General features: G+C 39.9%; 1 protein-coding gene across 8 annotated transcripts in view; it reads left to right on the top strand.

The window, feature by feature from the left end:
- Nucleotides 1-26,458, top strand: part of MTA3 (metastasis associated 1 family member 3) — a 187,273-nt gene that overhangs the window by 96,893 nt on the left and 63,922 nt on the right. For 6 of the 8 annotated variants that reach the window (XM_015112218.3, XM_015112217.3, XM_028831586.2 and 3 more), the window contains 1 exon segment: nucleotides 17,559-17,747. The exons of the other annotated variants lie outside the window; for them this stretch is intronic. In XM_015112218.3, coding sequence (XP_014967704.1) covers nucleotides 17,559-17,747 — 189 coding nt within the window. 8 annotated transcript variants of the gene reach the window in all.

The raw sequence follows: 26,458 nt of genomic DNA, 5'->3' as shown, positions 1-26,458 counted from the left end.
CCGACTAATTATGGTCGTATTCTGATCGCTTTAGCACCTTTTTCTATTAGGTGATTAAACCATGGATCTGAAGGCCTCCTTCAGAGGCCTGCAGAGAGGGCAGGGTTGTGGAACTGCTGAAACCTGATAGCCCTTCCTAAGTGATTTTCTTTGTGACTTTTCTTCTGAGGACTTCGATAGGCTATCAGCATTCCTAATCTGACATCGATTTATCCAAAACAATTTATGCTGCTTGTCAAATCACCAATAATGTATTGGGAGCAGGTAATTAAACTGCTTGCACATCAGTAATTCTCACTTCCTCATTTTGAAATTTGTTATGAATATAGTTGAACTGTGAATTTCAAACACTGCTAATCTAAAATATATAAGATTCATAATTGTTAAAAACATTAAAGCCATGGGGCTTTATAGATTTCACTCGTTTTGTTAAAATATGAGATGTATTTTATACGGTATACAAAGAAGAATATCGGGCCAGGCATGGTGGCTCACACCTGTAATCCCAGCACTTTGGGAGGCCGAGGTAGGTGGGTCAGCGGAGGTCAGGAGTTTGAGACCAGCCTGGTTAACACGGTGAAACCCCATCTCTATAAAAATACAAAAGTTAGCTGGATGTGGCGGCACGTGCCTGTAGTCCCAGCTACTCGGGAGGCTAAGGCAGGAGAATCGCTTGAACCAGGGAGGTGGAGGTTGCAGTGATTCGAGATTGTGTCCCTGCACTCTAGCCTGGGCGACAGAGCAAGACTCCTCTCAAAAAGAAAAAGTAGGTTTACAGTACTTACATTGATCCCTTCCACCGTCACCCCCATGGGAACAAAATTTCTTAGAACCAAGGAAATCCTGAATTGATTAGTAAGTGGCAGTGAGTTAGTCGATAGAAGTTCCAGTCTCTGACTCCCTGTTTGGTGGTGTTGGCCAGAGCAAGGTCTGCACCCCCCTAGCTTGAAGAGCAGAATGTCACGAGCATTGTGTGGGAGCTATTACTGGAACGAAGCCTTAGACCTGGCAGAGTGGAGGTACTGGTTCATCACTTTCGCCTGGATTTTGAAGACTAAATAATTTGGGGGAGGAGGGGTAAGAATAAAAGAAAAAAGAAGTTTTTGAGTTAGTTTGGAGCTTGATACACCTTCTAGGGAAGACTGTTTTACAGGTGATGAGCCCAAGGGACAAAACAATAAATTGTATAAAGACTCACATTTAATTGGTGACAGAATCAGGACTAGAAATTTAGGTTGCCTGATGCCAGGTCTGTCTGGTTCCGAGAAAGGCCAAGCTGTGTTGATTTAGGAGGGAGGAAATTGCGTCCTGGAACACCTCTGATTTCCGTGTTATATCTGATCTTTTAAAAGTGTAACTATTGGCCGGGTACGGTGGCTCACACCTGTAATCCCAGCACTTTGGGAGGCCGAGGCGGGCGGATCACGAGATCAGGAGATCGAGACCATCCTGGTTAACATGGTGAAACCCCGTCTCTACTAAAAATACAAAAAATTAGCCGGGTGTGGTGACGGGCGCCTGTAGTGCCAGCTACTCGGGAGGCTGAGGCAGGAGAATTGCTTGAACCCGGGAGGGGGAGGTTGCAGTGAGCCAAGATCGCACCATTGCACTCCAGCCTGGGCGACAGCGAGACTCCATCTCAAAACAACAAAACAAAACAAAGTGTAACTGTTATTTTATTTTGCTGTCTCCTACCTTATATCCTTTTAGTGGCTTTTAATTGCATGTAGGGTAAAAACTTAGATCGTTACTGTTACTATAGTCAACAAAACTATTGAGTTTTGCCTGGCCTCTGTCTATAGCCCCTTTGCCCACACAGTCCTCCATCCTCTGGACTCCAGCCAGGCTGTGTCCTTCCTTTGGTTTTGTGTCTTGCCACAGGACTCGCATGTTCAGGTCCCTTTCCCTGATGCTCTCATATCCCCACATAGTTAACTCCAAATCTTGGCTAATCCATCAGTTTAGGGCAGGTTGCTTTGTGATGTGCTTATGTAGAGAGCCAGGTCTACAATTAAAAACTCATTTTTGTGATTATTTTGTGTCTCTTTCTCTCCTTCCCATTCACTACATACCAGCTTGTTATATCCCTTAGTGTGGTTACTGCATCTGTTTTTCCTCACCATTGAATTTCCAGCACCAAGCATAGTGCCTGATATGTATGTCAGGTGTTCACTAAATGTTTGAGAATGAGTAAAGTAGCTTCTTTCTCTGGGACATAGGTTCTTATTGAAATAGGTCATTGCAATATGTTGTTTTCTGTTCCTTTGTTTAAGCATTTTAATGTTTTATAGAGAGTGTCTCATCACTAAGAGTGATGTATATTTGTGTATTTGAATTCTAATTTTATTATATCCAGAGCTGTACACACACAGTCTGAACACTATGAACTGTAGAAAGTTTTAAGCATACCATGCATACTGCCACACACCCCTCACTCTTTTTAAGAGATGGGGTCATGCTATGTTGCCCAGGCTAGATTTGAACTTCTGGGATCAAGCAATCGTCTTGCATCAGCCTCCTGAAGAGTACCTAGGATTATAGGTGTGTGCCACCATGCCCAGCTGTGATGCACTTAAATTTTGTGTTATATGTATTTTACCACAATTTCAAAACTCAATTTCATCGTTTTTAAATGTATTAAGTAGATTCACTCTGGCATTACGTAGATTCACATTGTTGGTAACTATTATCACCATACATCTCTAGAACTTTTTCATTTTCCCAAATAGAAACCTTATCCCCATTAAACTCTTAACTCTCCATCCTCTCTGCCCCCTAGCTACTACCCTTCTACTTTCTGTCTCTATGAATTTTACTGCTCTCAGTATCTTGTATAAGTTTTTCGTTACTGGCTTATTTTCACTTAGCATGTCTTCAAGGTTCATTAATGTTGTACCATGTGTCAGAATTTTCATCATTCAAAAATTATATGTGTGTGTGTGTGTGTGTGTGTGTGTGTGTGTGTGTGTGTGTGGAGATATGGAGAGAGAGAGACAGAGAGAGAGAGTCTTGCTCTGTTACTCAGCCTGGAATGCAGTGGCGTGATCATAGCTTATTGCAGCCTCAAACTCCTGGGCTCAAGTGATCTTCCTACTTCAGCCTACCAAGTATTAATAGCTAGAACTACAGGCATGTGCTACCACTCCCAGCTATTAATGCTAAGTAATAATCCATTGTGTGTATATACCACATTATGTTACTTTATCAGTGGACACTTGAGTTGCCTCTATCTTTTGGCTGTCGTGAATAACCCTGCTATGAACAAGGGTGTACAAATTGAGACATTTTTGTGATTCTTTCTTTTCCCCCCTCAATCTGTAGCTCATGAATAATCCATGCAGCCCTGTGCAAGTTACTTAACCTACCTTTGTCTGAGTTTCCTCGTCAGCAGTGGTAGTAATAATAAAACCTACTTGCTCTGCTTCAGGAGGGTTATGGATGGGCAGGAAGAGGGAGTGCAGCCACACTCTATGAGTTGCTGATACGTGTAACCAAGGATTCAGAACTCAATGGAACTGCAGTGACTCCTCAAAGTAGAGGCAGTTGGGGATCTTCTGGGGCTCTTTTTTGGGGGGCCCTGAATTCTGTGGAGGACTTAGAGCTCTCTACAACATTAGCTGCCCAGGTTGGCTGGAAGACAACTGACTGATTGATTCAGCAGTTTATGTACCTTCATTTTAGGTAATGTTTGCAAACATTGGGCCCTTCTGGCTCTTGAGGCTGCATAGAGGCCCTGCCCTTACTGGGAGTGAAAGCAGGCAGTGCCTCAGGGTCCTGAATAAGACCCCTGTGACCTTCCAGCCTCGGAAAAAGGCTGCCTCTGACTGAGTTCCCAGGTGACATCAACTTGAGGATGAATTGAGATAATTACTTGTAAAGTGTTCAGAGCAGTATCTGGCACGGTGTTAGAGCTCAATAAATATTAGTTGTTATTGTTGAGAAGATGACAATGATGCATTTGTCTTTTTCACCCACAGTCTTTGTTGAACCTCATTTACTTCTGATTTTATAGCTTTATTGATTGTCTGATAGGTATTTTATCATGCTGTATTTATTATTTTAGTAGATTATCAAGTTTGAATATGGTCATTAGGCTATGATTAACCAACCATACCATTTCATATAATTATTACAAGAAGTCACTGTAAAAGTGGTGAACGAAGGCTGTTAACATAATCTTTCATATAACCTTCCCCTTAAAACAAGCTATAATTTTTTTCAATAAAAATTTTACCATCAAGAATAACTTAGAAAAAACGGTTTATTTTTTGGATGAGGGAAAGTTGACTTAACAGTATTATTATTCTTCAGATATTAACGCTTTATAAAAATGCTAGCCATCAGTCATCAATCATGTACTTCATTCTGTTTGTTTGTGAGTCTTGTTTCATTTAGGGCCTGTGGGTACTGGGAATTGAGGATAGTTTAGAAGCCACAGCAGAAAATACAGACTTTTTTCCTTTTTTTTTTTTTGGGAGGGAGTCTCGCTCTGTCACCCAGAATGGAGTGCAGTGGTTAGTTCTTGGCTCACTGCAACTTCTGCCTTCTGGGTTCAAGTGATTCTCCTGCCTCAGCCTCCTGAGTATCTGGGATTACAAGCACCCCTGCCCCCAGCTAATTTTTGTGTTTTTAGCAGAGATGGGGTGTTCACCATGTTTGCCAGGCTGGTCTCAAACTCCTGACCTCAAAGTGATCTGCCCACGTTAGCCTCCGAAAGTGCTGGGATTACAAGCATGAGCCACTGCGCCCGGCCAGAAAATATAAATCTTTTGATTAGCATTTTAGGTATCAACTTATGTTAGAAGTCTAGACTTCAAAATGGACATAAAATTGATGGGGATCCATATAACTTTTAAAAACTCATGAAAAACTTATGATGGGTACTGTTCATGTTTCCAAGGCTATAAAATTAGAATTAGTACTAATGGACTAGCACTGCATTAAAAAATAGGAAACATGAAATTTTTCTTCCTGCTAAATACATCATTAAGGCAATAATATTCTACATTACACACATGTCTTTTTGTTGATGATCTATTACAGATGAGTGTGGAGACGCTGCAGACTATCCTAGGAGAATTGTTTGTGTGTGTTATGGTCTATTAATCCATCTTTTCCTTTTAAATTTAAGCTTTAATGAGTTTTTTTTCTTTTTTGGGGTAAATACAGCCTTTTACTTTACTTTTTCTCCTACAAATTTCACATGAATATAGGAAACATCAGGAAAGCACTGTAGATTTGAACTTGGGAGAAATAGAGAATTGTTTTAGCAACTTTGTCTAGGGTAATTGGTGGAAAGATTTGTATTTACAAGCATGAGTTAGTGGAAGTCTTGTGGTTATAATTTCCTAAAACTGGCTGGGCATGGTGGGGCATGGCTGGACATGGTGGCTCATGCCTGTAATCCAGGCGTGAGATCAAGGCAAGTAGATCAGCTGAGGTCAGGAGTTCGAGACCAGCCTGACCAAAATGGTGAAACCAACATGGTGAAACCCCATCTCTGGTAAACACAAAGAATTAGCTGGGCGTGGTGGCACATGCCTGTAATCCCAGCGACTTGGGAGGCTGAGGCAGGAGAATTGCTTGAACCCAGGTAGAGGTTGCAGTGAGCTGAGATTGTGCCATTGCATGCCAGCAACAAGAGCGAAACTCCGTCTCAAAAAAAAAACACAAAGAAAAAATAATCTTAAAACTTGGTATTTTGTGATAATACAAAAATAGTGCAAAGACTTCCTGTATTCACATCATCCAGATTCCCCAGTTGTTACCATCTTTACCACATTTCCTTTATTATTATTATTATTGTCAAAAGACACAAATTATAGAATTTAGTTTAAGCATCTAATTGGCTTTCATGTATTCTATCTATAAAGTAGAACGAGCATTCTGATGAGCTTAGCAGAGGTGGTTGGCTTTATAGACAGAAAAGGGCTGAAGAAAAGCAGAAACAGGGAACAAGAAGCAGATTGGTTATTTCAAAGTTGCTTTCCTTAAAATAGAGGGGACTTCCTTATGCCTACTCAGGTAAACTGGCCCCTTCTGATTGGTTGCTGTGAATCTTGGCACTTAGCACAAGTGACTGCCTTTTAGTCTGATCTGCTGGGGCCTAGTGCAGGAGCTCAGAACAAAATAATGGCCTCCCATAAACTCAAGAACTAATAATATATATATAGTGTTAGAGTTTGAAAGTAAAATTTCAGAATAGATGTCCCTCTACTGCTAAATATTTGGGAGAGTATTTCCTAAAAATAAAAACCAAGGATATTCTCATATATTAGTTCAGTATAATAATCAGACTTAGGAAATTAACCTTGTTACAATACTATTGTCTAATCTAGAGACTTTATTCGGATTTGTTAGTTGTCCCAGTAATGTTCTTTATGGCAAAAGAAAAAAAAATTCTGGCCCAAGATCTCCTTGTGAATCACTTATGACATTTACTTGTGGTATCTTCGTAGTCTCCTTCATTCCTGAACGACTCTTTAGTCTTTGTGTTTTACGACCATGGTATTTTGAAGAACGCAGGCTGCTTATTTTGTAGAATGTCCTTCATTGTGGGTTATGGTTATAATTTGATTTATAATTAGAATAAATTTTTGTTCTACTTAAGTCCATTTTGGTCAGTTATGTCCATCTAGGAGATTATATATTTCCCCCTAAATTTTCAAATTTGTTAACATAATTTTTATAATATTTTAAAAGTTTGCTATATTTGTAGTTACAAATAGACTTTTATTCTTGTTATCGTTTATACGTATCACATCCCCTTTTTTTTCTTGATTGTATTGCCTGATGTTTCTTTATTAGTTATCTAAAAGAATGGGAACTTAATTTTGTTAATTTAAAAACATGGTACATATTCTATTTATTTTTACTCTTATTTTCTTCTGCTTTTCTTTAGGTTTACTCTGATATTCTTTTGCTAGCCCTTTAAAGACCTTTTTAAAATTCATTACTTTTCATGATAAACATGTAAGATTGTAAATGTCCCTCTAGTTATCACCTTGGCTGTAGCATATATCTTTTAGTATGTAGTATTTTTATTATCATTTGGTTCTAAATATTTGCTAATTTGCCTTGTAATTTTTAATTTAACTTGTGAGTTAATTTAGAAAGAAGTGTGGCTCATCCACCTATTTTAATTGCCTTTGAGAATATGGTCAGAGAACATGTGTGCTACCAATTTTTTCCATGTCTTGAGATTTCCATTAGGGCCTGGAATAGGATCCTCCCCAGTATTTTGTCCCTGGGCCTTACTGACTCTGGCAACATCAAGTTGATTCTTGTCACATCAGACTAGTGAAAAAGGAAACTTGCTGTTTGGCTGTATTTCACCATATAGCAGTCTAGATAGTATCCTCATGATAAAGGCCAAGGTCAGTGTGGAAGCTCAACTATTACACTTTTCAGAGGGATCGCCACCTCTCCTTGCCTGTATTGGTTCTCCAGTGTCTTCACACAGTTGTTTTCATATATTTGCCTGGTTTGTGCCAAGAATCACAGCCAGGTGGCAATAACTTTTTATTACGCTCATAGTAAGTTTGGAAATGACATCTAGGGACATGGGGTCACTGTGACCTATTGTCGCCTGTAGCTTTCTTGTGATAATAATAAAAAAGAGCCAGGTATGTTGATGTACACCTGTAATCACAGGTACATGGGAGGCTGAGGTGGGACGATCACTTAAAAGCTTGAGGCCAGGAGTTTGAGACCAGCCTGAGTCAACATAGTAAGTCTTCCTCTCTATTTAAAAAAAAAAAAAGTAGGCCAGGTGCGGTGGCTCACGCCTGTAATCCTAGCACTTTGGGAGGCCGAGGCAGGTGGATCACTTGAGGCTATGAGTTCGAAGCCAGCCTGGCTAACATGGTGAAACCCTGTCTCCACTAAAAATACAAAAAATTAGCCGGGTATGGTGGTGGGTGCCTGTAATCCCAGCTACTTAGGAGGCTGAGGCACGAGAATCTCTTGAGCCTGGGAGGTGGAGATTGAAGTGGGCTGAGATTGCACCACTGAACTCTAGCTGGGCCACAGAGCAAGACTCCATCTCCAAAAAAAAAAAAAAAAAAAAAAAGTGATCAAAAGGTACACACAAGAACATGACTCAGGGTGTCTGTTAGGTTGATTTGAGTGAATGCCAGCTAAGTCTTAGCAAGTTTGTTGGATGAAGATTTTGTTACATCTATGCATTAAAGCAAAAATTGAAAGTGGATGGCACACTTTTTTACATATAAAAAACTTTTTTTTTTTTTTTTGAGACGGAGTTTGGCCCTGTCACCCAGGCTGGAGTGCAGTGGTGCAATCTCAGCTCACTGCAACCTCTGCCTCCCGGGTTCAAGCGATTCTCCTGCCTCAGCCTCCCAAGTAGCTGGGATTACAGGCGCACACCATCATGCCCAACTAATTTTTGTATTTTTAGCAGAAATGGTGTTTTGCCATGTTGGCCAGGCTGGGCTTGAACTCCTGCCTCAAGTGATCCACCCCCCGCTTGACCTCCCAAAGTGCTGGGATTACAAGTGTGGGCCCCTACACCAGACCTGCATATGAAAAACTTACTCATGAGAGTTTATTATAATCTTCCTCTGCTTGGAAAAAAACCATGTGGTCGTTAATTTTTAAATAGATGTGATATTCTGAATGTTGTAATTCCTGTAGGAGGTATATATGTGAAGTTTTTGTGAAATTGTAACTGAACAAATCAATACAAATGGTCCTTGACTTAGGATGTTCAACTTAACAATTTTTGTTTTGTTTTGTTTTGTTTTTTACAATGGGTTTTTCAGGGTATTAAATGCATTTTTGACTTACGATATTTTCAACCTATGATGAGTTTGTTGGGACATAGCCGTAAGTTGCAGAGCATTTGTAGTTAGTATTGAATATAGTATATGTGTATCAGTTAGCTGTTGTCATAATACTGCATTTTACAGTATTAAAGTTGGTTCTTTAACATTTACAGTTGGGTTCTCTGGAAGCAGATTCTGATAGCAGTTTTTATGCGGGAAATTTATTAGGGATTACCGTTGGGATCAACACTTGTGGAATAAGAGGGAAGGAGGCAGGATTGGCTAGTGGGAGGAGGTGGATACAGTCCACTTCAGCCTCAGCTGACTCCAGCTAATTTGTGGCATCCCAAATCAGGGTGAAAAGCTGGGCCTTTACAGCCCTGCATTATTGGATGCAGGTTGCTCCAGGAAGGGTGGGTGGGCTTTCACGATGAATTGTTCTTGAATTGAAATAATTCCAAAAAAGATCAGCAGCTGAGGACTGTCTTGTTCACAACACTTCTGGCAACTGGGTGAATTAAGTTCTTTATTCTCAAAGAGGAAAACACATCTATTACACTGCCCAAATTTCGGTGGCTTATAACAACAAGCATTAATTTCTGATACACTCATCTGCAGATTGTCTGGGATTCTGCTGAGCTAGACTGGGCTCTGATGTAGGTGCCAAGCTATAGGTTGGGTCCAGATCTGCTCCACGTATTTCTCATCCTCCATGGACAAAACTCAGTAGCACAAGGGGGCAAGACCAAATGTGCAAACACTTGTCAAGGCTCGGTTATGTCACATATCCTAACATCCTGTTTGCCAGGCAAGTCACATGGCCAAGCCCAACCTCAGTGGAATGGAAGAATACTCTTCTGTGGCGGTGTGGGGTAGGGAGTGAATGTTTGCTGAACAATAGTCCAATCTACCCATCGTGTGGTTCTGCTTAACAAAAGATGAGAATTCCACTGCCAAGATTTCCTTGTCAGTCTTTCTCCTAAAATACTGCTTTTTGTCATCTCCATCTGTTATGAATGAGATGAAATGTGACAACACCTTCACTGCTTTTTGGCAGAGAGAACAGCTTGTGCTGGGTTTCTTATGATTTTTACAATTTAGATTTGAATGGATCGTGCAATGTGTATTGGTATCTCTATTGAAAACATGGTATCTTTGCAAAGTATTTAATCTGGAGGGAAGACTTTTAGTTTAGTTTTCTTCTGCTTGTTTTTTTTTTGTTGTTTGTTTGTTTGTTTGAGATGGAGTCTCACTCTGTCACCAGGCTGGAGTGCAGTGGCCCGATCTCAGCTTACTGCAACCTCTACTTCCTGGTTTCAGGCAATTCTCCTGCCTCAGCCTCCCGAGTAGCTGGGACTACAGGCACGCGCCTTCACACCCAGCTAATTTTTGTATTTTTAGTAGACACGGGGTTTCACCATGTTGGCCAGGATGGTCTTGATCTCTTCATGATCTGCCTGCCTTGGCCTCCCAAAGTGCTGGGATTAGAGGCGTGAGCTACTGCACCTGGCCTAGTTTTCTTTTTCTTTTTTTTTTAAATATAGGCACTCAACTCTGTGCTCAGCTAATTAAAATTTTTTAATTAATTAAATTTTAAAATTAAAAAATTAATGCTGAGACTGGTCTTGAGCTCCTGCCTTGGCTTCCCAAGGCCTCTCAAAAGCTCTGGGATTACATGCCTGAGCTAATGTACCTGGCCAACTATTTCTTTTCTTTTCTTTTCTGTTTTTTTGGAGACAAAGTCTCACTCTGTCACCCAGACGGGAGTGCAATGGCACGGTCTCTGCTCGCTGCAACCTCCGCCTCCTGAGTTCAAGCGAGTCTCCTGCCTCAGCCTCCTGAGCAGCTGGGACTGCAGGTGCGTGCCACCACACCCGGCTAATTTTTGTATTTTTAGTAGAGATGGACTTTCACTCTGTTGGCCAGGCTGATCTCAAACTCCTGACCTCGTGATCCGCCTGCCTTGGCCTCCTAAAGTGCAGGGATTAACAGGTGTGAGCCACCACACCCAGCCTCAAAATTCTTTTTCTTATTTTAAATTGAGGTGTACATATGGTAACATATATAGAGTGCCCTACAGTTTGTTACACAGCTTAAACATTTTTACCTGTGTATATATTCGTATAACCATCACTAGATGGTAAAGAACATTACCAGTGTCTCAACAGCTTCCCTTCTGCTCTTCTCCAGTTAGGAAATCATTATTCTGCCTTCTCTCACAATCAGTTAATTGTTCATTTTTTCAAACTTCTCTGGCATTTCAAATTTGTATTACCTTACTGATAATATAACCACAAGTCTTTGGTCCTGTGTTATGTGACTGTGTCTTTTCTTAGCTTGTTTTCTTTATTTACCCTACATCTTTTCTACTGGATTTTGTCTCTTCTGTTACAGAAACTGTATTCATGTAAAGCTCTTAAGGGTAAGATTAGACTACATAAAGTCCATTCAAAAGAAACTTCTGTGTGTATCAGAAAGATGGGGTTTGTATGGACTTCTGGCACATAATATGATCCTCTGGTTTCCTTTATGAAGTTGATCAGTTTCAAAGGAATTGTTTCCTAGTAACTCCAGAGTATACACACCTGATGAGTGTTTACTTTCTACACATTGTGACCTTTACTGTACTCTCCTTTGGTCTGTGGTATAAATGTGCGCTTTGGAGGTTTCATAGCTCCTGGTCAGCAGTAATTCTAATGTATTCTTTCTCATTTGATTTGAGACAGTACAGGAGCTCCTCCTCTGAAAGCAAATGGTTCCTTCAGTGTTCAGGAACACAAACTGAACACTAAAGAGTAGAATCTTTGAAACAACGAATATAATCACTTTTTGTCGTAATCACTTGGTGAAGGCTAATATACTACTTCGGTTCTTTGAAGCCTTATTAGGTAACAGCCCATCATCATTTTAAAAAGTACTCGTAAGAAAAGCAATTTCATTCATTTAACATGAACACAAAACTGAAAATCCATTCACGATTTGAGTGGTTGGTGTAGTATCAGCTGAGAAAAATGCACTTAATTCTGTGACTGGTTTCAGGGCCCCTGTTAATTATAAAAATTTCTTTTGGCTGGGTGCGGTGGCTCATGCTTGTAATCCCAGCATTTTGGGAGGCCAAGGCAGGCAGATCGCTTGAGCCCAAGAGTTAGAGACCAGCCTGGGCAACAGGGCAAAACTCTGTCTCTACTGAAAATACAAAAATTAGCTGGGCATTGTGGCATGTACCTGTAGTCCCAGCTATTTGGGAGGTTGAGGTGGGAGGATCACCTGAGCCCAGGAGGCAGATGTTACGGTGAGCTGAGATCATGCCACTGCACTCCAACCTGAGCAACAGAGTGAGGCCCTGTCTCAAAAGAAAAAGATACATTATTTTCATTTTGAGGAATGTTAGCATTTTTAAATATCTTTTAATCTTTCAGTTTTGTCATTTTTTTTTTTTTTTTGAAACGGAGCTTGCTCTGTCACCCAGACTGGAGTGCAGTGGCGCCATCTCGGCTCACTGCAAACTCCACCTCCCGAGTTCACGCCATTCTCCTGCCTCAGCCTCCAGAGTAGCTGGGACTACAGGTGCCCACCACCACACCTGGCTAATTTTTTGTATTTTTAGTAGAGACAGGGTTTCACCATGTTAGCCAGGATGGTTTCGATCTCCTGACCTCGTGATCTGCCTGCCTCGGCCTTCCAAAGTGCTGGGATTACAGGCGTGAGCTACTGTGCCTGGCTATTTTATTTTTTTTGAGATGGAGTCTTGCTCTGTCGCCCAGACTGGAGTGCAGTGGCACAATCTCAACCCATTGCAACCTCCGCCTCCCAGGTTCAAGTGATTCTCCTGCCTCAGCCTCCTGAGTAGCTGGGATAACAGGCACGTGCCACCATCCCTGGCTAATTTTTTGTATTTTAGTAGAGACGGGGCTTCATGTTGTCCAGGGTGGTCTCAAACTCCTGAGCTCAGGCAATCCACCTACCTTAGCCTGCCAAAGTGCTGAGATTACAGGTGTGAGCCACCGTACTTGGTCCTGATGGTTTTAAAAATGGGAGTTTCCCTGCACAACCTCTTGCTTTTTGCCTGCTGCCATCCATATAAGATGTGACTTGCTCCTCCTTGCCTTCCACCACGATTGTGAGGCCTCCCCAGCCGTGTGGAACTGTAAGTCCATTAAACCTCTTTATTTTGTAAATTGCCCAGTCTCAGGTATGTCTTGATCAGCAGTGTGAAAACAGACTAATACAGTGTGCTCCCTCTCTGTCTCTCTTTCACACACACAAACATCTTATTGTACTATATTCATCTATTTTCAGACTGTACTTGACTATGGGTAACTGAAACCTTGGAAAGTAAAATCATGAATAATGGGGTCTACTACATTATTTTCAGAGTTGATGTAGAAGTGTGTAAAAGTACATACTACAGCTAAACTGCACAGTCTGTCTAGTGAGGTTAGCTACAGAATTTAGCTGATTCTGAAATTTGCAGAGCAAAAGCTGAAGAACCAAGTTCAATTCTTTTTTTTTCCCCCCAACCTCTGCTGCAGAAGAGTGAGAGGAAGTTCACTTGAAAGTTGGAAGTCAATTGTTCCATGGTTGTGACACTTGCAACAAAAGACTACGTGTGGCCAGTGGCCTTTGCTGTGATTATAGCTAGGAAATTGATCATGAAATCCCTAGTTTTATTTTGTGGAATCCAATGATTTTTTTTTTTTTTTCTTTTTGACGGAGTCTTACTCTGTCGCCCAGACTGGAGTGCATGATCTCAGCTCACTGCTACTTCTGCCTCCTGGGTTCAAGTGATTCCCCTGCCTCAGGGGCGGCCTTAGTAGCTGGGATGACAGGTGACTGCCACCACACCCAGCTGATTTTTGTAGAGACGGAGTTTCACCATATTGGCCAGGCTGGTCTCAAACTCCTGACCTCAGGTGATCTGCCTGCATTGACCTCCCAAAGTGCTGAGATTACAGGTGTGAGCCACTGCATCCAGCACCAATGATTGATTTTAAGTGAGATGTCAACCCTTGTTAAAGCATTTATTTACTGTACCTAAACATGTTTACATGTTCTAAATACTGCTGTTACTCTGTGAACAAATTCATAATCTATATACTTATTATTATCTTGGTTAATAACATCACTGTGTGTGTGTGTATACGTACATATATATACATATTAGTGCATACTTTTGCTAATAATGTTTTCACTTCAATAGATATTAGTTGATATTTGAGCTCTCCTACAGTCTCCTACCAGATAATGAGGGATCACTTAAAAGGTATTTTTAAAAAAATACAAATAAGAAAAGATCTTTCACATACATTCTCATTTGACCCTCATAGGCCTCTGAGGTAGGCAGCATGGATATTTTTCTCATTTAACAAACAAGGAAAGTGAGTCTCAGCAGTTAACTGATGTGTTGCCCCAGGTTCTACAGTTAGCAAATACTTTGTATTAATATCAGTCTTTGACCTAAAAATTCAGCACCCAACTTCCCCTTGTACTTGCCCTACCTACTTCACAGGAATAATGAAGGTAAAATGAATTCAAGGCTAGAAAAATACTTTGAGAGAAACATCACTGCGATTATACTTAGAAAGTATAATTTTCTATGATATTATGGCTCACTCCCCTTCTCATCCAAACTTGTGTGTGAACCCCAGATTTTATGTTGCCTTTGTTCTGTGCTCAACTAAGCAACTAAGTAAGGCAGGGAACAGTGTGATTCTGTTTAAAGTTATATAAGTTACAATTGGTGTAACTGCTATCATTAAGCGAATTGAAAACAGCACAGAAAGGCCAATGTGCAACTAGGCTTCACTAAAGCATAGAGCGAAGCAAGGAAAGATGATCGGATAGGGCATGATAGCCTAGAAGGAAAACGTGGTGTCAGATTTCTGACTGGCACACACAGTTACCTAAGGCACAATGGTGGCAAATCAGAGTTATTTGTTCCACATTATATAAACAGGAACAGAAAATTAATGGGAACCCATGCAGAAGCATCTTGTGACACACAGATCTCTCCAGCTGCCTACAGAAAATATAAACAACAGTGCCCTCTTCATTTTAAAGAATGGCTGTACCTGTGCTCATTTTTTAAGCTACACCAAGGATTACCTCTATGCTAAACTTCATTGGCAAAAATACAAACAGCACCATAATTCCTCATCAGACTAATAAACAGAATATCTTTTAGGGTAATGAATTAGATGGATGTGTTTAGTTTTTTTTTTTTTTTTTTTTCTCACTTTGGATTCTTCTGCTTTAAGATTCAAAACAATTTATATTGAGTATTTATAGATGATTCTAAGTGTGTTTATAATAGTAAAGTGTGATAGGTGAATGTAACATATTAAAAGAATTCTGTAGCATCTATCTAGAAAAGATTATATAGTATACAAACTATTCAAGTTATACAAAACCAGTTTTTAGTGTCTTTTCAACTGAGAAGAATTCTGTCCTGCACACTTCACCTGAGGTGGTTCATATTTATCTTTCATTTCTGTCAATTCTAGGGAAAGCAGTTCTATTTCTGGATTTTCTGGGGTAGCAACTCCTAAGTGATGCTTTAAAAAACCAAAGCAGTATTAGGTTTCTCTGGTTCTTTTCTAAGGCTACGAGCACCTTCATTCAGCATCCCGGAGCCCTAAGCACCTCCAGAACTGCTTGATCTTGGAGTTAGCAGTGTTCTCATGGGCCATAGTGACAGCTGCAGTGGCATAGCTGGCACTGAGACCTTGACTGGTAGCGGGCTTGGAGATGCACAACTTATGCCAAAAGCTAAATTTTTAAGAGTTCTATTGTTGCATAGAAGTGAAGCTATCCCCATTTGTGAAATTTTTAATAAATAGCAAGAGATACATTGTGTAAAAGGTGCAAGACTTGAAGTTCATGTGTTAGAAGGTCTGGGTGGGGTTGAGAGGTGGGGAGAAAAACAGAACTAGTTCTCAATTGGGCAAGAATTAGATCACTTTGCAGCACCTATGTGCTAATCTGCAACATAGGCAGAGCTGATTGTGCTGGTTTTCAGTTTTCCTGTTATACATATAAGTACATGTATGTACATGCTATGAATGACTCTCTTTCCAGTAGGAAAATAAAAGGTTTTTCAAAACTTGAAGTTTTAGAACCTAGTTATTGTTCTGATTGGAGGAAAATGCCTTCTTTTTTAAAAAATAGGGCATCATTCTGTTGCCCAGGCTGGGGTGCAGTGGCATGATCTCAGCTCATTGCAGCCTCGACCTTCCTGGGCTCAAGTGATTTTCTCATCTCTGACTCCTGAGTAGCTGGGATTACAGGCAATGTGCCACCATGCCTGTTTTTTCTTTTTTTTTTTTTTTTTTGTGATGGGGTTTCACTGTGCTGCCCAGGCTGGTCTTGAAGTCCTGGGTGCCAGCGTTCTGCCCACCTTGGCCTCCCAAAGTGTTGGGATTATAGGCGTGAGCCACTGTGTCTGGCCAGAAAATGCTTTTTAAGTAAGCTAGACCTAAGTTACTTTTGCAAAAGTAACCTTGAGCCCAGGAGTTCAACGTTACAGTGATTGTGTCTTCTATCTTTTCTCCTTTCAAATTGTGCTTCAAATCACTCTCCCTTGAAATATATAAGAAACCCACAGTGGCCTTGCCGTTCCAAGCAAGCCTGGCCATCTATTCTTTGTCTTCTACAACCTCAACCAAGTTACCATATTAACATGAATATGTAACTTTGTTTTGTTTTGCTTTTTCTGTACAGCATGTTTATAATTTTGTCTTAAACATCATACTGTGTTCCATTGTTTTCTTTCCATCTTAGTACATGATTCCTTAATCCAACCTGAGAATATTTTTTTCTCACTCTCTGATACATAATCTGTATATGTTTCCCTGGTCAAGGATGGCTGTGCTGTATACCTTGCATAAGAGCTGAAGTGACTTTGATATTTTTATTAATTTTTATTTTTTGAAGTAGGCTGTCACTCTGTTGTCCAGGCTGGAGTGCAGTGGCATAAGTCACAGCTCACTGCAGCCTCAACCTCCTGGGCTCAAGCAATCCTCCCACCCCAGCCTCCCGAGTAGTTGGGACTATAGGCATGCACAACCAGGCTTGGCTAATTGTTTATTTTTGTAGAGACAGGGTCTCACTATGTTGCCCACACTGGTCTTAAAACTTGGGGGCTCAAGTGATCCTCCCACCTTGGCTTCTTGAAGTGCTGGGATTACAGGTGTGAGCCACCGTGTGTGGACCGGCTAGACTTTCAAGGTTACAGTGAGCCATGACCATGCCACTGCACTCCAGCATGGGTGACAGAGCAAGAGCCTATCTCAAAAAAAATAAAAAGGTAAATAAATAAAAATAAAAGAGACTTAATCCTAGCGTTTTGGGAGGCTATAGTGGGAGGATCACTTGAGCCCAGGAGTTCAAGACTAGCCTGGGCAACATAGCGAGACCCCCATCTCTATATAAAATAAAAAACTAACCAGGCGTAGTGGCATATGCCTGTGGTCCTAGTTACTCAGGAGGCTGAGGCAGGAGGATTGCTTGAGCCCAGAAGGTGGAGGCTGCTGCCGCACTCTAGCCTGAGAATAGAGGGAGACCCGGTGCTCCCCTCCCCCCAAATAAGGGTACAAGTCTGCATTTTCTAAAGCAATAAATGATATCTTAAATAATTATTTAGTAATCTGTTTAAAATTTGTTAAAAATAAGTATATCGTTAATTAAGTACATCATATATTTTAGTGTTTCTATTCTTACATAATGTAGCATGTTTGCATTTCTGGTTGATATTTTCTGTTCATTTTGTTTCTTTAGTTTCACGCTATGGATACATTGTATAGACACAGCTATGATTTGAGCAGTGCCATTAGTGTCTTAGTACCACTCGGAGGACCTGTTTTATGCAGAGATGAAATGGAGGAATGGTCAGCCTCTGAAGCTAGCTTATTTGAAGAGGCACTGGAAAAATATGGCAAAGACTTCAATGACATACGGCAAGATTTTGTAAGTAGAAAATTATGAGTAAAATAAAATGTTGAGATGGGAATATTCTGTTTTAGAAATCTGGTAAACCTTACAGTATTCATTTAGCAAGTTTGTAACTTTTATCTGCTCAAAGTAAAATGAAGGCTAGTCTTGTAAAGGGAGAAATTGATAATTATTCGGAGGACTAGTTGTATTAAGACCCACAATATCAGGCCGAGTATGGTGGCTCACGTCTGTAATCCCAGGACTTTGGGAGGCCGAGGTGGGTGGATCACGAGGTCAGGAGTTCGAGACCAACCTGGCCAATATGGTGAAACCCCATCTCTACTGAAAATATAAAAAATTCACCGGGCGTGGTGGCGCGCGCCTGTAGCCCGAGCTACTCAAGAGGCTGAGAAAGGAGAATCTCTTGAACCAGGGAGGTGGAGGTTTCAGTGAGCCGAGATTGTACCACTATACTGCAGCCTGGGTGACAGAGCAAGACTCCATCTCAAAAACAAAACAAAACAAAAAAATCCCCACACTCTCAGCAAGTCCTGTGTTCTTGGTGTAAACCTTGGCAATATTAATTTATCCTATTTACCTCTCTCTGAGTTCCGAGTAAAATATGGTCAGCTCTTCTCACCATTTGCACTAAACAATCTGATATCTGCTTTTAGACTAGTTGTTCTGCTTTAAGCTTTCTGTATTTTTCTAGTTGTCTTACTAATTGTTGAGCCTGAATTTGATGCGGACCCTTAATGAAATGACCTCTGCCAAGCACAGTAGGAGAATTTGTTTTATGGGCTTTTGATCTTTGATTCTTAATGATACAGAGCAATGATCCCCAACATTTTTCGCACCAAGGACCAGTTTTGTGGAAGACGGTTTTTCCATGGACTGGGAGTGGAGGGAGCTTTCAGGATGATTCAGGTGCATTACGTTTATTGTGCAAGTGCACATTTCTATTATTATTACATTGTCATATATAATGAAATAATTATATGACTCACCATAATGGAGAATCAGTGAGACCTCTGAGCTTGTTTTCCTGCAACTAGACAGTCCCATCTGGGGGTGATGGGAGACAGTGACAGATCATCAGGTATTAGATTCTCATAAGAAGTATGCTACCTAGATCCCTCGCATGCACAGTTCACAATAGGGTTTGCACTCCTATGAGAATCTAATGCCGCTGCTGATCTGATGGGGCAGAGCTCAGGGGCCAATAGGAGTAATGGGGAGTGGCTATAAATACAGATGAAGCTTCGCTGGCTTTTCCACTCACCTCCTGTGCAGCCCAATTCCTAACCAGTTCGTGGCCCAGGGATTGGGGACCCCTGAGTATCCTATGCATATTTTTTATTATTAAAATTTTTTTTCCCTCAGCTTTACTGAGGTATAATTGACAAGTAGAAAATACATATTTTCAAGGTATACAGTATGATGATTTGATATACATATACGTTGTGAAATGATTACCACAATTAACACATTTATCACCTCACTTATTTACCCCATGCAGTGGGGTAAATACCAGGTCATCTTGTCTACTATAGTATGTACTGTGTTTTGTCTTTGTGTTTATGGACTTATTGTCTTTAATTAAACTTACGGTTTCTTTGAAATGGTGAAATTTCCATTTGAGATTTTCATAAATAGCTTTCTATGAAGTCATCCTTTATTTTAAATTACAAAAATAGAATCTTTATAGACTATTACATTTTTGATGTGAGTCAGTAGCCTGCCTTTTATGTTGCTGCATCTTTACTGAATTGTTTGACACAAAGGTATTACTTACCAATATGGGTTGATAAATTAAATCCCAGACATGGTAATTAAAACTGTTAGTGTCACTGATAATTTGTTCTTCTGGCAAAACTTCACTCATACTTAACTTGTTACATGCCATGATTTAAATTTGTAGGATGCGCAGCTGAAAATTTAAAATGCATTGGTTTTTAGCTTCAGATGGTCAGAATAACATAATAGTGCAATGTTATTAATATAACAGTTATAATAGAGCTACAGCTACATAGAAATTACAAAGAATAAAACCTAGTGAATCAAGTCTACACTGTGAGGCTGAATGAAAATTCAAAAAAGATAAAGCAGCCATAAAAAAGGATGAGTTCTTGTCCTTTGTAGGGATATGGATGCAGCTGGAAACCATCATTCTCAGCAAACTATCTCAAGAACAGAAAACCAAACACCGCATGTTCTCACTCATAGGTGGGAATTGAACAATGAGATCCCTTGGACACAGGAAGGGGAACATCACACACCGGGGCCTATTGTGGGGAGAGGGGAGGGATAGCATTAGGAGATATACCTAATGTAAATGACAAGTTAATGGGTGCAGCACACCAACATGGCACATGTATACGTATGTAACAAACCTGCATGTTGTGCACATGTACCCTAGAACTTAAAGTATAATAATAAAAAAAAAGATAAATAAAACCTGCAGATCTGATAAAGGAGTAGGAGGTGAGAAACACCGAAAGTGAAAATACTTTTCCCTGCGCCGAATGTAATACCTTATTCTATGTTCTAGTGGTATTTACTGAGTACGAGTAACATGCCAGGCCTGCAAAAAGGCACTAGGCATGCAACAAAAATTGAATGTGGTCCTTGCTTCAAGGAATTAATTCATAGTTAAAATCAAGAGATTGAAATATACCCCCAAGTAAAATATAATTAATTATTTCTGTCAGTACATAAACAAGTATATAGGAATATTAAAAAGGATTCAGTGTGCCAAAGTGGGAGAGGCTTGATGGAGTTAACTGGCATTTCCTCTGGGTCTCTAATAGGTAAAGAGAGAAAAGAGCAGATAGCAAGGTAAACACTGAGCTGTGAAACTTACAGCACTCCTAGGCACTTAACACAGGACTAGAAGATAACTCTGTGAACCGTAGGTTAGTGCAGTATACTTGAACATAGAGGCTGGCATCAGTATCAGATAAAATTAACAATGAAAATGAGTATAACAGTAATAATACTGTTAGATGATTTTTTTGTTGCCTTTATGGTCTAACAAAATTACAGATTTGTAGCATGGTATATATTAGTTTTTCTTTCGTTTTACCCTAGCTTGTTTGAATAGAAAGCTTATTGAAACATTAAGTACTAGGGAAGATGAAGAAATACACATCAGATTGGGCCTCCAAGATTGTGACTTTGACAGTCACACTTCAGAATGGGCCAGCTAAGGATACTGCCATCCCTGCTGTGATGAGAAACCATTAGGTAGTAGGAAGCTACCATTCTGCCTGTGGCTCCAATGTGCTGTCTCTCCCTCAAACCCCACCAGCAGGGTGCCTTTAGTACCAAATCTGTCTTGCCAGTGCATCTATGGTGCAACCTAAATTATACCCAGAATCTTAGATGCAAGGGAGTCTGGGAAATGTGGATTTTAACCCTGGAGACTGCCCCCTAGGTGGTGGTTGTTGGAGGGCCAGTCCGGATTAGATTTCTTGTATTTTGGAGACTGGAATTGGTTACTTGTGTCAAGTAAAAGAAACAGGATAGAATGTCAGAGTGTTAAACTGCTCAAAGGGTTTTGTGCTTTTTGTGGTAGGTAGTGTTTTTAAACTTATCATCCCCTCTTTTTCTCCATACTTAAAAAAGTAATATATAAACTTAGTAGAAAATAAAATGCAAATAATGTTATTTCCTATAATGCCATCACAGGTACATGATGTTGTTGGGGCAATGTATTTCTTATGACATGAAGTTTTAAGAAGTGTGCTTTTAGAAATTGTCAGGTAGTGTATGCAACAAAAAGTCTCCTGGGCCTCCTCTGCTTAAATACTAGACCTTTACCTGAGCACTGAGCAACTGTGTCATAATGGTGAGTTTTTTAAAGTGATTTCATCCCACTACCCAAAAGTGATCATTGATTATTTTCTGCTTCCAGTGTCTTAGTTTTCCCAAGTGAATGAATATATTATTTAATTTTTTAATTTTTTTTTTTTTTTTTTTGAGACGGAGCCTCTCTCTGTCGCCTAGGCTGGAGTGCAGTGGCCGGATCTCAGTTCACTGCAAGCTCCGTCTCCTGGGTTTACGCCATTCTCCTACCTCAGCCTCCCGAGCAGCTGGGACTACAGGCGCCTGCCACCTCGCCCGGCTAGTTTTTTGTATTTTTTAGTAGAGACGGCGTTTCACTGGGTTAGCCAGGATGGTCTCGATCTCCTGACCTCGTGATCCGCCCGCCTCGGCCTCCCAAAGTGCTGGGATTACAGACTTGAGCCACCGCGCCCGGCCGAATGAATATATTATTGTGTATTTGTACATTTAAGAACAAATTGTGTAGAAGGCACATATTTGGGTATAGATATTTTTATATTTAGTGTTTAGTGATAGCTTTATTCCAAAGCTTAATTTAACTTATTTCAAAATTTATACGCAGTAAAATTCACTCCTTTACAGTTTTTTACAGTTAAAGTTCTGTGAGTTTTTATTAATGCATACTCCCATAACCATCACCACAGGCTGGGTGTGGTGGGTCACACCTGAAATCTCAGCACTTTGGGAGTCTGAGGCAGGAAGATCGCTTGAGCCCAGGAGCTCAAGACCAGCCTGGGCAACATAGTGAGACTCTGTCTCTTAAAAAAAAAAAAAGAATAGTCTGGGCGCAGTGGCTCATGCCTCTAATCCCAACACTTTGGGAGGCCGAGGTGGTTGGATCACCTGAGGTCATGAGTTCGAGACCAGCCTGGCCAACATGGTGAAACCCCATCTCTACTAAAAATACAAAAAAATTAGCTGGGCATGGTAGTGCAGGCCTGTAATGCCAGCTACTCGATAGTCTGAGGCAGGAGAATCACTTGAACCCAGGAGGTGAAGGTTGCAGTGAGCTGAGATCACGCCACTGCACTCCAGCCTGGGTGATAGAGCAAAACTTCATCTCCAAAAAAAAAAAAAAAAAAAAAAAAAGGCTGGGCATGGTGGCTCACACCTGTAATCTAAGCACTTAGGGAGGCTGAGATGGGCAGATCACTTGAGGCCAGGAGTTTGAGACCAGGCTGGCTAATATGGCAAAACCCCATCTCTACAAAAAAATACAAAAATTAGCCGGGCCTGGTGGCACATGCCTGTAGTCCCAGCTACTTGGGAGGCTGAGGCACAAGAATTGCTTAAACCCGGGAGGCAGAGGTTGCAGTGAGCCAAGATCGTGCCACTGCACTCCAGCCTGGGTGATAGAGTGAGACTCTGTCTCCACAAACGAACAAAACTCATCACCACAATCAAGACACAATACAGTTCCATCACCTCTTCCGTCAAGTCTCCCCTTTTATAGTCAACGATACCCTAGCCCTAACCCTGGCAACCACTGATGTATGCTCCATCCCTATAGTTTTGCCTTTTTCTGAACACTGTGTAAGTAGAATCATTTAGTAGTATGTAACGTTTTAATTTGGTTTATTTTACTTAACATAATGCATCTGGTATTCATCAGTGTTGCTGCATATATCAGTAGTTCATTTTCATTACCTATTCCATTGTGTGAATGTACCACAATCAGTTTATTCATTCACCTGTTGAAGGGCATTTGAATTGTTTCTGATTTTTGATGATTATGGATAAAGTTGCTGTAAACATTTTGTATGCTAGTTTTAGTGAATGTAAGTTTTTGTTTCTCTTGGGAAATATGAGCCATGGGGTTGCTGGGTCTTACATGATAACTGTATGTCTAACTTTATAAGAAATTACCTTTGTTAGCTTTATAACATATCAGTGTAGCCAGACTGAACCACGTTTTCCAGAATTCCCTTCCCGGTATGTTGCCCTTTAGGGTGGGCCATGAGAAATTCTAGTGCAGGATTTGGAGAACAGAAGTGAAGCACCAGCCATTTTTGTAGCTCATATGTGTTCTCGTTTATCTGCTGGCCCACTTTGTTGGCATGAGGCAATGTTGGGACTGCAGTTGCTCTGTCTTCCCTAGAATCCCCCTTCGTCATCTCTGACTCCAGGGCAAGGTGTGTGTGTGTTTAGCACCATGAAGAAAGCCTTAGTTTCTGCAGAGCATGCATACCATCAGGGTCAAAGGCAGTCACTACTTACAAGGGTTTTTCCCATCCTTGTAGGCTCCAGGTTGTGCTGTCATATTTTGCTAGTTTGAATGCAATTGATACAGCCACTTTGGAAAACAGTTCGCTTATCAGTCAGGATTTAGTTAGAGAAACAGGACCACTAAAACAGATGTGGCATGATCATAGCTCACTGCAGCCTCAAACTCCTGGGCCCAAGTGATCCTCCTGGCCTCAACCTTGCACATAACTGGGACTACAGGCATGTTGTACTACCATGTCTAGCTAACTTTTTTTAAATTATTATTTTTTTATATAGATGCTGTCTCACCATGCTGCCCAGGCTGGTCTCCAACTCCTGGGCTCAAGTGATCCTCTTTCCTTGACCTCCCAAGTTGCTGGGATTACAGGCGTGAGCCACTGCACCTGACACATTATTGTCATTTTTTAAAAAGCCATTATAATAGGTTTGTAGTAGCATTTCATTTCGGTTTTAATTTGTGTTTTCCGTGAAGACTAATGATAAGCATCTTTTCATGTGTATCATTGCCCATCATATGTCCTTGATGTGAAATGGTTTTCAAAATCTTCTGCTTATTTTAAAAGAGGGCTTTTTTTGTTTGTTGATTTTGAGAGTTTGTTATGTATTTTGAATTCAAGTTTTTTTTTTGTAACATTCTGTCCTAATATGCAGCTTTTATATATTCACCTTGTACTCTGCAGCCTTGTGAATCTCTTGCAGTAGTTATAGTCGGTTTTTTTTGGTAGATTCTTTGAGACTTTCTACATAGATAGTTATGCTATCTGCACATAAAGGGCAGTTTTTGTTTTTATTTCCCATCTGTATGCCTTTTATTTTTATTTATTTTTGCCTTATTGCACTGGCTAGTATTTCCAATGTAGTGTTCAAAAGAAATGGTAAGAGCAACATCCTTTTCTGATGTTAGGGGATCTTAGGGGAAATTCATTCATTTTTTCACTATTACATGTGAGATCAACTGTAATTTGTTTTATTTTTGTATGTGTCTTTTAATGACGAGCAAATTCCTTTCTATTCTTATTTTCTGAGAGTTTTTTAAAAAAATCATGAATGATGTCAAATTTTGTAAGATGTGTTTTATGCATCAGTTGTGATTATAGGATGTTTATCTCTTTTGATAATGGTGAATAACATAGATTAACTTATGATTGTTGAAAACAACCAGTGTTCCTGGCTATCAGTTCCACTTGGTCATGAGACATTGTTTTAATAAAATGCTGAATTTGATTTCCCAGTATTTTGTTAAGCATGTTTGCATCTGTGTTTTTGAAATTTATCTTTTTGAATTGACAAACTAAGACTTAATATATGTTTATTATGTGGAGCATGTTGTTTTGAATCTATGTTAATGATTAATACAGAACTTTTCATTTCCTTTTATTGTAATATTTTTGGTTTTATTTCAGGCTAATGATGGCTACTTAGCATGAGTTGGGAAGTATTCTCTTTTCTGTTTTCTGGAAGTGTTTGTGTAAACTTATTCCTTAAATGTTTGGTTGAGTTCACTAGTGAAGTCATCTCCTTTTGGAAGGTTTTAAAACTGTGAAGTCATTTTCTTTAATAGATACAGGTCTTTTATTGTTACCTCTTTCTTCTTGAGTGATTTTGGTAGTTTGTCTTCCAAAGTATTTCTCCCATTTATCTTAAGTTGTCTAGTTTACTATTATAAAGATGTTTATAATAGGAGTTTAGAGTATTCTCATGTTATGCTTTTATGGTCTGTAGCATGGATTTGTAGTTACATCTACTGTCTCGTTCCTGATACTGATAATTTGTGTGTTTTTTTATCTTTTTTCCTGATCAGTCTGGCTAGGAGTTTATCAGTGTTGTTGAACTTTGCAAAAAACGAACAAACAAACAAAGAAAACCCAGCTTTTGGTTTGATTGACTTTGCTCTATTTTCTATTTCATTGATTTCTGCTTGTATCTTTATTACTTCTTTCCTTTATATTGCTTTGGACTTAATTGCTTTTTCTTTTCCTAGTATCTTATGATTGAAGCTTAGGGCTACAGATGTGGTAACACACCCTGTAGTCCCAGCTACTTGGGCCTTGGGAAGCTGAAGCAAGAGGATCACTCGAGCCTGAGATTTTGAGGCTGCAGCATGCTGTGATCATGCCTGTGAATAGCTACTGCACTCCAGCCTGAACAGGATAGCACTACCCTATCTCAATTAAACAAACAAACAAATAAAAAAAAAGATTGAAGCTTACATCATTTATTTGAAACCTTTCCTCCAATATAAGCACTTAATGGCAGTACAACGGTGAATTCAGCTTTGCTTGAAAAACTCTGCTGTTCCTTAAAACATATTTCACATTTTATATAATTCACTTTTTTCCTTTTCTTTTTCAGTGCTGTAAAGTTGTCTCTCTATCTGATGTACCTAGTTTCTGATGAGAAGTTCCTATGATGTGATGTTTCTTTTTCTTTGTCTTCAAAATTTTCTGTCTACTTTTGGTTTTTAGCATTTTTACTTCCACAATGTGCCTGAGTGTGTTTTTCTTTGTAATTATTCTATTTATAATTCTCTGAGCATCCTAGAACTGTTTTTTTTGTTTTCCGTTAAGTTTGAATAATTCTTAGCCATTTTCTTTTTAAACATTTTTCTTTTCTTTTAAAAATTTTTATTTTTAGTTTTTGCTGGCTCATAGTAGGTGTGTGTAATTATGGGG

Source organism: Macaca mulatta, chromosome 13, assembly GCF_049350105.2.
Source record: "Macaca mulatta isolate MMU2019108-1 chromosome 13, T2T-MMU8v2.0, whole genome shotgun sequence".
Taxonomy (NCBI): domain Eukaryota; kingdom Metazoa; phylum Chordata; class Mammalia; order Primates; family Cercopithecidae; genus Macaca; species Macaca mulatta.
The sequence above is the reverse complement of the archived record's forward strand: the minus strand, read 5'-3'. Positions and strand labels throughout refer to the sequence as shown.